Raw genomic sequence first — 16832 nt, 5'->3', positions numbered from 1 at the left:
AGATAAATGTATCGTTTATGAACTACTTCCTAACCGTACGATTCACCACTTCAGCACATTTTGTCAGACACTAGACAGCACTAGATCTAGTCAACAGACATTAATTTACTTTCATAGTATTAGGCACATCTAATTTACAAAACAGGGCAGGTAAGATTTTTTATATATATTTATATAATTATTTAGAAATTAATTAGAACGTTTAGAATTAATTGAACATTATTAATAGTCAATTACTATTTATAAATGACGTCATTGAGGTGGGGGTGTGTGAGGGTCTGGCTTTTTGTTAGCCCCCCCCCTCCCCTAAATCAGAAGGTTATCCAACGCGTGACCTGGCCACATACAGTTGTACACGTGAAAAACATTTTTCTGTCTATTATGCATTACTGCAACATTCACCCAATCGCCATGAAAACTTGGGAAGCTGTTGAGTACAGCCCCGCAAAGGTTTCTGTCATAGGCCTAACATTTGTACATAGGGGTCATCCATAAATGACGTCACACTCGTAGGGGGGAGGGGGGGGGGGGTCCGTAATTTTGTGACGATGTGTGATGAGGGGGAGGGGGGGGGTTCACATGTTGCGACGTCACATTTTGCATTATAAAAAGCAATGTTAGAAAACGAATTTTAGACGTTATTTCGCGTTTTAGATAACTGTTTTAATAAATTGTAATAGTTTAGACAAGATTTTGGAAAAATATCAATGTTTAAAAAAAATTCAACTGCAATTTTGAGGGGGGTTGTAGGTTGAGGCGTGACGTCATTTTAGGGGGGGGGTCTGGCTTTTTGTGACGACGTGTGACGGAGGGGAGGGGGGGGGAGGTAAAAATCGTCAAAAAAAGCGTGACGTCATTTATGGATGACCCCATATTGGAGTGCGGACCCCTAACGGAAATATGTGATTTAACGCCCGAAGATCCTGCATAAGCGGCAGTGTCATCCTGAGCGCATCACATATGATCAAGTTGGCCACCACAGACAGTCGATTAAAAGTTCCCACAACACTAGGAATAAGTCTCGCTACAACACTCGATGACTAAATCTAATTAGGTGTCGCACCAATGTTTCTTCCAGGGTAGACTGTTTTAGGGGGAGGGGAGGGGGGGGGAGCTCTGCCGGAAGAAACAATGTGTTGCACCCATCACCCGTGCAGTAATGTAACCGGTAGCTCCAAGAACCCCGCGACTCCCCTGACACCTGGGCCCGTCGCCGAGGGACTTACAGCATGCCTTGGCGTGTCTAGTTGGTAGTGTGGACAAACCCGAGCCCTAAGATCCAAGAAATGAACTGCCGACATTGTTAACATTTAATTCAACTTCTGGAAAACAGGGCACACGGTTGGTAACGTTTTGACGAAAGCCTCAGTTTGGTGTGTTGGACTAGATTTAGAGAGTTTGTGCTTCTCACTTGGAAAACTGAAAGGGGCCAGCTCGTGTGTTGGAAAACCTCTGATTTATTCGTGTACCAGATGGAATTTTTTTTAAAATTTAGAGCGACCCATGTTTTCCATATATATATATATATATATATATATATATATATATATATATATATATATATATATATATATATATATATATATAGGGGCCCAAAAAAAAATTCTGCGGGGGGGCCTGTTTTTTCTAGTTCCGCCACTGCATATGAGACTAGTAATCACGCACTGTACCAAGCGTGTTATCACGCACTCTACCAAGTATGTAATCACGCACTGTACCAAGTATGTAATCACGCACTGTACCAAGTATGTAATCACGCACTGTTCCCAACATGTAATCCCGCACTTTATCAAGTATATTATCACGCACTGTACCAATCATGTAATCACGCACTCTACCAAGTATGTAGTCACGCACTGTAGCCAGCATGTAAACACGCACTGTACCAACCAAGTAATCACACACTGTATCAAGCATGTAGCCACGCACTGTACAAAGCGTGTACCAACATGTTGAAGGCATATAACAACGCACCGCACCAAACCGCACCCACCTCCGCAGAATTTCCTCTTTGCCTGGCTACCAAAAGATTTCGGTGCTACAGAACTTTTACCATTCGCAAATCTAAGCGGGGCGTGGTTGAGAGCAGAGGTAGGTAGATCTACTAGATCAAGGGTCTCCAAACTTTTCAGTCCGAGGGCCGCATTAACTATCAAATTACAGTTCGGGGGGGGGGGGGGCAGTTTCTTCCAGGCATGTCTTTGATTTTTCTGGGCAAAGTTCCTCAACCATCACTAACAAACGATTTTTCCTTGGACGTAGAATCTGGATCTAGATTAGTTTGGAGACCCCTGTACTAGATCAAGGTCTTTTATTTTTTGCGAATGAGAATTGATTGATTTAGGGTAATCCCTTAGTTTAGCGTCGGAAATTATCGGGTAATGTTTGTTGAGTTTCGGTAATTAGAGTTACGGTAAACTATCGTTAATTTGACCATTGAAATATAAATAAATTAAAAGTCGATTGTAGTAAATTAATGTTTTAATTTTTTAAGTTTAATTGACAAAAGGAAACAAGAATAAATATAATAGTAGATTTAAATTAGTAGATCTAAAAATAAAAAACAAAACATATATTAATATAAATATAAATAATGAAGTCATATGTTAAATGTAATAATTTAATGTTTTTGGCTTGCAGCGGATTTGCGACCATTAGGCCTAATTATAATAATTAATTAGATCTAGATCTAGCTAGATATCTAGCTGCTAGGCCAAGTTAAAAAAATCTAGATTACGAAAATAGTAAAAATGATTACAAAATGTAAAAATGATTACAAAAATAAATCTATCCAAATTTTAAATTTTCTGTATAAAAATAAAAGATGACGCCAAATAAAGTATGGTTTACAGTACTTCCGGTGAATTCCGGAAGTGTGTGACAGACTTTGGCATTGTTTTACTGTTTTTTACTGCTATACGATTCCGGAATAATAACCGACGCTAAACTAAGGGATTACCTGATTTAGATATGTCGTTGCGTTTATTAGTTCTTTTATTGAATCGTCAAATAATTGTTAAAATGATCTAGATCTAGTATTATTTACATCTAGATTCTAGTTTCTAAATCTAGATCTAGACTCCAGCGTTCTTTCTACTTCCTGTAAGATATAACTGAAATCTTTACGGAAATCGCTTCGAGTACATCTAGATCGATTTAAATTTAATATTTAAGCATAAGTCGAAATGACTTAAATCGAATTTTAATATAACCATAAACGTCGTAATGAAGTAAATAAATGAGACAACGTCAGTGGTGTCGCTAGGACAGATGTCACCCGGTGCGGCACTTCGTGGTGTTATCCCCCCCCCCCCCCCCAAGAAATAAAGTATATATATATATATATATATATATATATATATATATATATATATATATATATATATATATATATATATATATATATATATAGATATAGATATAGATATATATATGTGTGTGTGTGTGTGTGTGTATGTGTCGGCCTACATAGGCTTATAATTTAAATATATGCCACATATGCGTTCTTATATGTGTATAAGCTTCAATCACTGCAGACGTAATAGTAAGGAAGTTGATCTAAATCTATAGCCTTTTAGTAATACAGTTGGATGTAGCATTGCTTTCTCTATAGTTAGCACGGTTATGTCATGGTATCACCCCCCCCCCCCCCCAGCCTCTTGTAATAGTCAATTTGTACTTAAACGACTACTTAACTTTAATTAATCATTAATGGAACTGGCAAAAAGGCATTTTTCTACTGTACATTTTGCAATTTTTTGCCTCGGTGTCACCCCCCCTATATGGTGTTACCCGGTGCGTTCCGCACCCCCGCCCAGCCCTAGTTACGCCTCTGGACAACATAACGAAGCCTAGCTGAGTCCACATGTATCCAAGTCGTGTATATATGAAGGGAGGGGGGGGGGGGCGCGTGGAAGGCAGAGAGCCGACTCTAGAGCCACCCACAATGTTAGAAAAATAAAATTAGCTGCTCATCTCGGTGTGAATATACTAGACGTCAACAGAGTCGAATATAGACACATGCTTGGCTAAACAGAATGGTTGTACTGATATCTACATGACTCTAAAGCGGTTGAATTCAGTTTATGGCCAGTGACTGGTAGTAAGTTCACCCCCCCCCCCCCCTCCATCCCACCATTTCCTAAATGGAGAGCTTGGGTGCTTCTTTACCAACATAAATTCATAAATCAAAAGTTTTTTCATTGGATCTAAATCTATGAGTAGAGAAATAGTTTGACACGTAGGAATGAAACCAATTGCACAAAAATACAATAGCGTCTAAGGGAGTGAACTGGGGTGGGGGGCTGTGGTCCGCCATGGGTGCCACCAATTTAGGACCGACACCACGTTCAAGCAGTCGTAAACTTTACTGGGCAAAAATGTTTTATCCGGTAAAAATTATAAAGTCGTAGTGGAAACTGAAATGTAAATTGTTGGAGTGACATTGGGTGATAACCTCGGTTGCCACACCGTTTGACAACCGACCTAGCGATGACACTGTAATAATTTAAACAAAATTTTAAGTTGGAGAAATATAATAAGTATTTCTATTTATAAACCTGATTATATACCAATATATTACTCATTTTACACACGTAATGCCAAATAACTAATATGTCTCTGTCTATGCGTATATGCATATATTTATAGGCCTATGTGTGTAAGACCTATATATATATATATATATATATATATATATATATATATATATATATATATATATATATATATATATATATATATATATATATATATATATATATATGGGGCTTTTATATTTTATATTTTAAAAAATATGGGGGCTTATATATTTAATTATTTTTTTTAAATGACGATTTAATCTTTTAAATTAATTTAATTAAGAGATTATGATTATTTTTCCTGACCTTTAAAAATAAATTTTTCATTTTAAACTTTTTTTTATATTTATATGTAGGCCTAATTAGCTTAAATGTATAATTTTGTTAATTAATTTACCACCCTAATGGAAAAATAAATGTATTAAAAAAACAACCCCAAAAGGAGACTTACCTAATGTAACCTAACTATAACTTCCCTGTGTTGCCTAATGCGATTAATGACAAGCCTAAAAAAAAACCTGCAACAGCTCTGGTTTCCAAGAACGAGCGTATCGAATCTCTTTCTGTGAAATTTCTGAAACGGTTCAATGCCAACCATTCACCACGGCGCGAAAAAGTTGCCTCAATGACAGACTATAGTGGCACCATTAGTGCTGCGTGTATGAAAGGCAAGCTAGGACTAGGGAGTGTTCAGGTGAGGGGTTCTCACAAAGGTCAAGGCTGAACCCCTTCGTGTTTCAGTTACCATTACATCCGTATTTATTTTACAGTTAGATTTTTGTATGTTGGATGAATAGTTTTTTTTAAAATCATTTTAGGTATGAAATAAACTTTTTTTTTTAAATCAAGGAACTAATAAATTTGGTATAGGTTTCAGGGGCGTAGCGAGGGGGGAGGGGGGGCAAAAGATGGCAAAATATATAGAGAAAAACTTGAGGGGGGTGCAAATCGAAAGTTTGAGGGGGGGGGGTGCAAATCGAGAATTTGGAAGTTTGTCCCCGGGAAGGGTCGCTACGCCTCTGGGGGGGGGGGGTGACACCATTAAGTGCCGCACCGGGTGACACCCGACCTCGCTACCAGAGTTTCTTCCAGGCATCTCTTCGGGGGAGGACGAAGCCCCCCCGAAAAATTTTTACCGCCCCCCCGAAGGAAATGAAATTTATATAATTTATATAGAAAATATATAGTTTTAACAGTGTCCGCCCCCCCGAAGAAAGTTTACCGCCCCCCCCCCCGAAGATTTCAAGTGCCCCCCCGGAGAAAAAAGTCTGTAAGAAACACTGCTCGCTACGCCACTGATAGGTTTGAGAATCACTGAGATTGCCTTGTGAGTTTTGACCGTGAAGAATGATTGTAATCAATAGAGAACTAACCCTTAAGGTTGTACTAGGTCCAGTTGTAAGTAATAACGAGGTTTTTTTTAACTTTTATATTTATGCTACCACGCCACCTTGTTACTACTGTAAACTAAGCATGATCACCTTGGTTACCACTTATAAAATGTTGGTGTCAGATCATGAGGAGCGACACAAATCTGTAAATCAAGTAGTTTGTGTTTATTACTTTCTCGTATATACGAAGTATAGAGAAAGTCTTGTAATCGTGCAAAAAAAAAAATCGAGATTTTTGCAAATCTCGACGTTTTGCATCTCACTGATACGGAAAAACATAATTTTGCAATCTTGTCCGTATGTCTGTGTGTCTGTGTGTGTGTGTGTCTGTGTGTGTGTGTGTCCGTGTGTAAACACGATAACTTGAGTACCGTTACAGCTAGGTTGATGAAATTTCATATATAAGTATTTTATCAAAATCGTAGATCCGTATCAACTTTTGAGCGATTTCCGACAACCGGAAGTGGTACTTTTTCTACTTTGAATTTTTCAAAAGCCTATAACTTGAGTTCTATTTCAGATAGATAAATGAAATTTGATATGTAAGTAGAAGATCTAATTCTCTACCTTCTGTCAAATTTTGAGTAATTTCCGTTTATCGGAAGTACTTATTTACGCTACTTCCGATTTCTCAAAAAGGCATGTAAATTTATGAAGTACTAATAATATTGCGCACTATTATACACATCTTTATTTAGCGTTCACTTGGTGTGCATTTCTTTTTTCTACGAGATTATATTCTATTTTTAAAAATTTGAGTATTTAAAATGGATTAAAAATCATGTCTAGAAGTCTATATCCCGAGTTGCCATCCCCGTAGTGTTATATTAGAATATTTGAGAAAGTTTAGGGGAGATCACTCCCGGTTTATTTTTGTCTCGTGACAAGAAAAATCAAAGATAAAAAACAAATTCTTTCTTCTCTGTTTAAATGTAATTGCCCACAGGGAAGAAGTATATTGATCCAGTACACGGCGCACATCGCAATGTAGAAATGTGTCCCCTTTTTTAAAAGTCAATTATTTTTGTGAATGGCCGAGAAACTGACATCTTATTTTATATTGGAGTTTTGACCCTTATCACCTCTAGACCATGATTTGTCAGTTGGCAACTTAGTGTGAGACCAGGTCGAAGATAATTCTACTCTTAGTGTGGTACTAGGGCTGGGACGTTTGTCCTCTTGTGTGGTACTAGGGCTGGGACGTTTGTCCTCTTAGTGTGGTACTAGGACTGGGACGTTTGTCCTCTTTGTGTGGTACTATTGCTGGGACATTTGTCCTCTTAGTTTGGTACTAGGGCTGGGTCGTCTGTCCTCTTAGTGTGGTACTAGGGCTGGGACGTTTGTCCTCTTAATGTTGTACTAGGGCTGGGACGTGTGTCCTCGTGGTGTTGTATTAGGGCTGGGACATTTGTCCTCTTAGTGTGGTATTAGGGCTTGGACGTTTGTCCTCTTAGTGTGGTACTAGGGCTGGGACATTTGTCCTCTTGGTGTTGTATTAGGGCTGAGACATTAGTCCCCTTGGTGTGATATTATAGTCCTATGATACCTGTATTCCTAATTCAACGCTTGAGTGACGAAGGCTAGAGTCCCTTTTCTCTTGTTATACAGTTGTCTACGGGCTTCTTTGTTTGCCTACCTTTTATAAAATATCCAAATATGTGTGTACAGGTATCCCAGGCATTATTAGATGTGCCTACGTTTCTTCCATCTTCATTTGTCGTACACATGACACTAAAAATTGTGTACATTTCGTTCAACTAGTATTATTATAATTCGTTTCAATAATCTTAGTTTTTGTATCAATATTTGTCGTCTGTAAGTCAATATCGAACATCTACGGATGTGAAGGCTTTTTACATTATGTGTTGCCTTTTATTATTCTTTTATGCGTATGTAAATGACATGAATATTAAATATCCATTAATTAAACATAAATTTCAGTAATTTTCTCGCTTCAGCTGAAACAAGTCTGCCCCCCCCCCCCCTCTCCAAAAAAACCGATGGTTAGGTTGCCGCCATCTGCTGCTGTAGACTTAAATACAACACCATTAATCTAAAATCGGCCTTTGTAACACTATTGCGTTGAAAACAAAAGTCGCAGGAAAAATGACCAAACTTGTGACTTTTTTCTGTGACTTTATTTTTGTGACTTTTTTACCGATCACTTTTTTCTATTGTGACTTTTTTCTGTTGCTTTTTCCAAGCAAAATCTATGACTTTTTTTTTATAAAAAAGAGTGACTTTTTCCGCTCACTGTTGTGAGAGTTGTATGGTCATCCTTAAATTGTAAAATATGTTAAATACGATGTGTAAAAATATGAAAAAATATCATATTCTGCTAAAGTCATCATGGAAACGGTATTATTTTGATAGCCCCGCATGCACCAGTTTCAGTAATGTTTAATGTTTAATGTTTAGTTTTCTAAATAGCGTGTTTTATGATATATCGTTTGAAATATTGATTTAGCTATCGCTGTAACGATGCAACACAAAAACAATGCTATTGACCGTCGTTTTGTAAAAATATTTTGATTGGTTGTTTGATATCTCCGACACCGGAATATGTGGGATACGGTAACTGGGGTCAACTTATAGCACGGTAACTGGGGTCAACTTATGGTACGGTAACTGGGGTCAACTTATGGCACGGTAACTGGGGTCACCTTATGGCACGGTAACTGGGGTCACCTTATGGCACGGTAACTGGGGTCAACTTATGATACGGTAACTGGGGTCAACTTATGGCACGGTAACTGGGGTCAACTTATGGCACGGTAACTGGGGTCAACTTATGGCACGGTAACTGGGGTCACCTTATGGCACGGTAACAGGGGTCAACTTATAGCACGGTAACTGGGGTCAACTTTTGACACGGTAACTGGGGTCAACTTATGGCACGGTAACTGGGGTCAACTTATGGCACGGTAACTGGGGTCTATATGACACGGTAACTGGGGTCACCTTATGGCACGGTAACTGGGGTCACCTTATGGCACGGTAACTGGGGTCAACTTATAGCACGGTAACTGGGGTCACCTTATGGCACGGTAACTGGGGTCAACTTATGGCACGGTAACTGGGGTCAACTTATGGCACGGTAACTGGGGTCTATATGACACGGTAACTGGGGTCAACATGACATGGTAACTGGGGTCAACTTATGACACTGTAACTGGGGTCTATATGACATGGTAACTGGGGTCAACTTATGGCACGGTAACTGGGGTCAACTTATGGCACGGTAACTGGGGTCAACTTATGGCACGGTAACTGGGGTCAACTTATGGCACGGTAACTGGGGTCAACTTATAGCACGGTAACTTGGGTCAACTTATGGCACGGTAACTGGGGTCAACTTATAGCACGGTAACTGGGGTCAACTTATGGCACGGTAACTGGGGTCAACTTATGGCACGGTAACTGGGGTCAACTTATGGCACGGTAACTGGGGTCTATATGACACGGTAACTGGGGTCACCTTATGGCACGGTAACTGGGGTCACCTTATGGCACGGTAACTGGGGTCAACTTATGACACGGTAACTGGGGTCAACATGACATGGTAACTGGGGTCAACTTATGACACTGTAACTGGGGTCTATATGACACGGTAACTGGGGTCAACTTATGATACGGTAACTGGGGTCAACTTATGGCACGGTAACTGGGGTCAACTTATGGCACGGTAACTGGGGTCAACTTATGGCACGGTAACTGGGGTCAACTTATGGCACGGTAACTGGGGTCAACTTATGGTACGGTAACTGGGGTCAACTTATGGCACGGTAACTGGGGTCAACTTATGGCACGGTAACTGGGGTCAACTTATAGCACGGTAACTGGGGTCAACTTATGGCACGGTAACTGGGGTCAACTTATAGCACGGTAACTGGGGTCAACTTATGGCACGGTAACTGGGGTCAACTTATAGCACGGTAACTGGGGTCTATATGACACGGTAACTGGGGTCAACTTATGACATGGTAACTGGGGTCAACTTATGACACTGTAACTGGGGTCTATATGACACGGTAACTGGGGTCAACTTTTGACACGGTAACTGGGGTCAACTTATGGCATGGTAACTGGGGTCAACTTATGACACTGTAACTGGGGTCTATATGACACGGTAACTGGGGTCAACTTTTGACACGGTAACTGGGGTCAACTTATGGCACGGTAACTGGGGTCAACTTATAACATGGTAACTGGGGTCAAATGACACGGTAACTGGGGTCAACTTATGACATGGTAACTGGGGTCAACATATAGCACGGTAACTGGGGTCAACTTATGGCACGGTAACTGGGGTCAACTTATAGCACGGTAACTGGGGTCAACTTATGGCACGGTAACTGGGGTCAACTTATGGCACGGTAACTGGGGTCAACTTATGACACTGGGTCGTGAGATCAGTATCATGATAAGTTTGATGCACCATGACCTTGATTATTTAGAAGAGCTTCGTGTCCTGCAATTGTTTTCTATTAAGGGGGCAGTATCACCCAGACTAAGGGAGAGAAACAAAAATATTCACACAAAAAAACTATTCGACATACACATGTCAAATTTTTACATTTACAGTAGTAGTAACGTCTCTTGTGCTATAATACAGTATATGAACTAGGGTATAGCAACAAATTTTCAAAAAAAATATTTTGTCAATATTTTATTACATTTTGAATTTTTTGTAAACAATTTTCCAAAACCATAAGTCATCGTTGGAACTAAAATAATAGCATTCTAATGATAGATATTGTTTTTAGAACATCATCAAAAAATGAAAAAAAAAACGAAAGGTTAAAAAAATATTATTAGAAATGAAGAGATTAACAATTTTACTGTAGCGTAATGGATGGTCAATGTTAAGTTACATAATGAAATTATATTATCCACAGAAGTAATAGAACTAGAATGACCCACTAAGCTATGAACAAAATGAATCAGGTCCTACAGCTGCAACTACTAGGACCAAAAGGTGTTGTCAGTAACATTTATAGGCTCTCATCTACTGCATCCAAATCAGCCTTTCACTACTACGACATTCTTGGCCTCAAACCATCTGCCACACAAAATCAGATTAAGGCAGCGTATTATGAGAAGTGTAAAAAGTACCATCCTGACACTACACAGTGTGTTCAGGACCACTCTCACTTCATTGAAATAAATGAGGCATATGAGGTCCTTGGAAACATAAGAAAGAGACGCATGTATGATAGAGGGGTCTATAATCATGGTCACATGAGCAGTGAGAGAAGCTCCCCTGAAGCAGAGGAAGATTACACACAAGCTTTTCGTAATGCGTCTCAGCAGCAAAAACGTAGGCCCAGACCCCCTACAGGACACACCAAAATCTACAACTTTGATGAATTTTATCGGCAACATTACAACGAAAACCGTGAAAGAAAAGCTGCAGAGTTTAAATCATACCAGAATTACATGGAGATGAAGTTAAAACTAAAAGCTGAGCAGGAACAAAATAACTTTCCTAGATCACTGATTATTCTGTGCGCATTGTCACTTTGTTCTTTTGTAATCTGGTATAAGTATAAGGATGCTAAAGACATTGTTCATGTGAGTAGTAAAAAAAATGACCGCTCTGATCTTTAATATTATAAAATCTATATTTAATCTCCTCTTATGTACACCAGATAGTAATAGACACTAAAGTAGATCTTTATGACAAGCTGATAGATATCAGGACTAAACTTGAACTGATTTTAGTTAGCTATCAAAACCTCATTAATTAAGAGTCGATTGCCTGAAATGACTTGTAACATATTCAACAAATGGCTTTATAGGCCATCTGCTATCCATAAGACAGTAAGACTGTTAACCAACTGTCCACCTTGAACTAATGAATCCAGACACAAGTCTGACAACCGTGAACCACTGCCTGTTGCTGAACTACCCCAACTTATCTTGTGGGGAATCCTGCTTGTCTTCTCTTGGACTTAGATCTATTTAAATGCAGATAATTATGTCCTAAAATATGCAACAAAGATGTGTCATTTGATAAGCTTTTTTTTAGATTTGATATAGATGAAAAAAGTATAAGAACGTATACTTGTATGTATAGAAATTTTATTAAAAGAATGTGTGAATAGGAATAATTTTGGGCTTTTGTTTGATTCAATAAAAGTTTGTTGAACAATATATATATATATATATATATATATATATATATATATATATATATATATATATATATATATATATATATATATATATATATATATATATATATATATATATTTAGAAAGTTTCAAAGTCCCAATTTTTTGGTCTGACTTTGAAAAATTCTGAAAAGTTTAAAATTTGTCATAATAGATATCTTCTAGTTCCAACGATAATCAACTATGCTATGCATCTCCTAGGGAATTTTCAGCAGGAAGGGCCTAAATGTTGGTAAAAATGAAGCCAAAAATTATTTACTAAACATATTTTGGTAAAATTATTTATAAAAAAATGTTAGCATCATACGTTGACTTCTTTCATGTGCTGTTTTATAGCTCCTTGATAATTACTATTATGGTAAAAAAAAATTATGTGTGTATGTTTAATAGTTTTTTTTTGGCACATTTTTTCGTCAATTTTCAAATGTCTGGGTGATACTGCCCCCTTAAACCTTGTCTGTTATCCAAACTCGACCAGCAATAAATCACATCGAGACTTGCGATAAACAGATGATTGATGGGTAGGCTGATAAGGATTCAATATCAACAACTACTGAATGTGACCGAGGAGTGATTTAAAAAACAACAACAACGGTTTCCTATGATTGGAGACAGAATAACATATAGTTGACAAACTCAAAACTACAACATGTACCTTGGAAGCGTGGTACCGGAAGGGAGGGGGGTGCTAACCATGTGTCACCACCGAATTCCCTTCTCATCTAAAAAAAAAACAGTTGAAGAACAACCCTCACCAACCCGTAATCAGACCAAAATTCGATATTTACTTTGATCATGTTTGATTTATTGATTTCGTGTTTATTTCATTTGCTTTATTTGCTTTACGTCCGTTTGTGGATTCACCGTATGAGATTTTTTTTTCTCCCTTTCATATCGGACTTTTTCCGTTTGGTTCATCTTGAATATCAAAAGAATTTACATTCCCTATGTTGACCCCAGAACGTGATTCACAGGCTTGTGGGTGGTTAACAATGGCGGACAGGCCCGGTCGTGTTGAAGGCCAACATGTTTTTTTTTATCGCGGTTTTTTTTTCCAGTTATTTATAAGGCATTGGATTATTTCAGTGGATAAAACAATTAAAACTGATGTCCTTATGTCTGTACTAGAAATGGTCAAACTATTTTAAGGTAACTAATTCACATTTCGAACGAATTGTAGGGTACATCCAAGTGTTATGTTCGGATAAAAATAATGTTTATTTGAGTTTGATAATGGCAGTAGTTTCTTATTTCATTTTAAATAATAGTCCCCACACACACACATACACACCCCACATCAGTGGCGTCGCTAGATTGTGGTGTCACCCCCCCCCCAAGAAACAAAGTATTATATATATATATATATATATATATATATATATATATATATATATATATATATATATATATATATATATATATATATATACATATATATATATATATGTGGGGGGGGGCGTGTGTGTGTCGGCCTACATAGGCCTATAATTTAAATATATGCCACATAGTGTACATGTCTGTTTATATGCTTTAATCACTGCAGACTTAATAACTGTTTTTCTAGACTATAGTCTGTTAATAATACAGTCGGATGTTGCATTGTTTTCTCTATAATTAGAATGATTACCTCATGGTTTCACCCCCCACCCTCTTGTAATAATTGTCGATTTGTACTTAAAAGACTACTTAACTAATTAATCACTAATGGATCTGGCAAAAAGTAATTTTTCTTCTGCACATTTTTCAATTTATTGCCTTGGTATCACCCCCCCCCCCCCAATGATGTAACCCGGTGCGGTCCGCACCCTCGCCCCGCCCTCACTATGCCTCTGCCCCACACCATTCCCCTGTCAGCGCCGTGTCTTGCCACTACCGTGAGCTACGCCAGGAACTATGTTATGGACGCTTTCTATTTTTGGCCACGGATCAACGTCACCAGGTCATAACCTACTTTCTGCCATAAAAGAAGTCTACACAACAAATCAGAATGTACGCTTACACTGGCTTAACCTTATCAAACTTTCTTGTAACCTAGCACCCAACAGAAAACTGATTAGCCCATTAACAAGCTACAATATAAATAATCCATCTTCCATTATGGTCCGTCCATTCCCTCAGGCATTTTTCCTACTACCAAGTTCAAGAAAATCGAATGGTTAAAAAGTAGACGGTAAACGATATTGTTGAGGCAGCTATCTGCCACTTTGGCTTGTTAAATTGTAAGGATCGAATGTTCATGCCTATTCTTGAATGGGGGCAGGGAACTAATTTTATAATGTTCGCGTGTATTATTGACTGTAGAACATTTTAACAGAGCGCTTGAATGGTTTTGATATGTCCATCGGCGTGCAACCAGTTGAATTCTGTTAGGCCCCGCCTCAAATTAACGTATTATTTTTATCCAGTGTTTCTTCCAGACTTTTTTCTCCGGGGGGGGGGGGTAGACTTTCTTCGGGGGGGGGGGGGGGGGGCGGACACTGTTAAAAGTATATATTTTCTGTTTAAATTATATAAATTTCATTTCGTTGGGGGGGGGGGGGGTAGAATTTTTTCGGGAGGGGGGGGGGACACTGTTAAAAGTATATATTTTCTATATAAATTCTATTTCGTTCGGGGGGCGGGGGTGTGTGGTCGGTAGACTTTCTTCGTCCCCCCCCCCCCCCCCCCCGAACAGATGCCTGGAAGAAACTCTGTTTTTATCGAGTCGGTCGTCTTAAGTTTTTATTTTCATTGTGTCAACCTAAACTGCCATTCCAAAGAAAATGGTGTTTGTAATCGAACTTTGTATCATCGTCACACAAAGCTGACTTTCCTTTATAGCTATATCTCAAGCATTTAAGAATACCCAAGATATTTCGATTAGGTCCTGCGCTGTGCACGTTGTTAGCGGACCGTGACAAGATCAAACAGGCAGGCATTTTACGTGACGATATCTCGCCCCCCCCCCCCCCCCTTCCCCAATCGTATTCAGCCCATGAAATAGCTATCATGTTACCTCTGTCTGGCGTCAAATTGTCAGAAACAAAATCTTGTCTAAACTTCTATCAGACCATGTTGTTGAAGGCCTACCAAAGGCGTAGCTAGGGGTGGGGTGGGGGGGGGGTGCCCCGTGCGCTGACCTAAGGGGGGTAGGGCGCCAAAAGGATAGTCCTGGGCGCCGGCAGACGCGCCCTATTCAATATAGTCAAAGGTTATTGTCATCCATCGTTTCTTCAGTGTATAGTCTTTTCTACTTTCTCGTATACAAAATATGGAGGAACTATTGTAATCGCGCAAAAAATCGATGTGTGTATGTGTGTGTGTATGTCTGTGAACACGATAATTTGAGTTCCGTTACTTATTCTACTTTTGGTTTTTCAAAAGCATATAACTTGAGTACTGTTTCACATAGACAAAAGAAATTTCACATATAAGTAAAAGATCTAATGCCTTCTATCAAATTTTGAAAAATTTCCGTTGACTGGAAATAGTACTTTACGCTATTTCCGATTTCTCAACAACGAAAAAACGCATATAAGTTTATAAAAGTACTAGTATTCCGCTCTATTATACACATATTGTTTGCCGTACACTTGGTGCGCAATTACTTTTTCTCTACGAGATTATATTCTAATTTAAAAAGTTTAAGAATGTAAAAACTGATTAAAAATCATGTCTATTTCTCACATGGGGGCCAGGGGCGATTTGAGTCAGACACAGTGTTTCTTTCAGACTTTTTTCTCCCGGAGGATGCACTTGATATTTTCGTGGGGGGGGGGGGGTTCAATTTTCCTGGGAGGGGGGACACTTGTATATATACAAGTATATATAAGTATATATCTTCTATATAAATTCCATTAATGTTGGGGGGAGGGGGCCTCCACCTGGAAGAAATGCGTCGAAGAAATTCTGGTCAAGCAATCGTTGTGATATATATGTTACGGTCAAAGCCCGAAGTCGGCCAAAGTGGGCATAGGCCGGCCAATGCGCGCATTGGCCAATATCGCCTCCCATTGACCGGCCAAAGTCCGAAACTTTACTCAATTTCGGTCCTTGGCCGGCCACTCTGCGGACTGGCGGGCATGGTAGGCTGGCCAAAGTCTGAAATGGCTCTGTAACATACACCACAAGGGATTCGGATGCAAAAGTGAAATAGGATAATGGATATTGCTTTAAAGCAGGGAAGGAGGCTCGTGACTTATTTTGGCCTCATGTCATCCATAGGCCATAGGCTTTAATCCAGGCCTTAAGCATGGCTATTCGTAAGCGATTACCGAAATCAAGATTTTAAACATTTTTTGTAGTCTAGTAGATCTAGTCTTTATTTTCTTAGCTCCCTTTGCACTTGGTATCGACAATGGGCAGATATTCGAATACCGGTATTGTTTTTTCTTGACCTAATTTTTCAGGAACAGGAAACGGTCTCTATCGCTGAAAGTAAGACGTAAGCAGCTGTCGAAACAGAACTAAAAGATCAAAAGGTATTTACCAGTATACGTATTAACATTGTAGATCTAGATCTTAGGTTTATCGTTATAATTTGAAGTACCAAACAGTTGAAAACAACCAACGAGTTTTAGGTGACTATTTCTTGTAATATTTTATTCAGGAAATAATTGTGACGTTCAGAATTTTTTAGTCTCAACGTCGACGTGGCACAGACTGACGACTGCCTTTTGCCTTTTTCACTTTTAGTAGGCCCTGTT

General features: G+C 38.8%; 1 protein-coding gene across 3 annotated transcripts; it reads left to right on the top strand.

The window, feature by feature from the left end:
• Nucleotides 1-1996: 1996 nt before the first annotated feature.
• On the top strand, nt 1997-16608 carry LOC131945823 (dnaJ homolog subfamily C member 30, mitochondrial). Of its 3 annotated transcripts, none has more exons than XR_009387633.1 (2): nt 1997-2091; nt 16536-16608. XR_009387633.1 is itself a non-coding variant. In XM_059306424.1 (2 exons), the coding sequence occupies exon 2, from the start codon at nt 10901-10903 to the stop codon at nt 11579-11581; it is 681 nt and encodes a 226-aa protein (XP_059162407.1). In that variant the 5' UTR covers nt 2005-2091; nt 10870-10900; the 3' UTR covers nt 11582-12029. The 3 variants fall into 3 exon arrangements, 1 of the variants encoding a protein (XP_059162407.1); XM_059306424.1 differs by lacking the exon at nt 16536-16608 and adding an exon at nt 10870-12029 and having other exon boundaries at nt 2005-2091; XR_009387634.1 differs by lacking the exon at nt 1997-2091 and adding an exon at nt 12948-13296 and having other exon boundaries at nt 16536-16602.
• Nucleotides 16609-16832: the final 224 nt, after the last annotated feature.

Source organism: Physella acuta, unplaced genomic scaffold (assembly GCF_028476545.2).
Source record: "Physella acuta isolate Inbredline_101_S28 unplaced genomic scaffold, ASM2847654v3 ptg000535l, whole genome shotgun sequence".
Lineage (NCBI taxonomy): Eukaryota > Metazoa > Mollusca > Gastropoda > Physidae > Physella > Physella acuta.
Note: the sequence above shows the minus strand (reverse complement) of the source record. Positions and strands in the feature narration are given on the sequence as shown.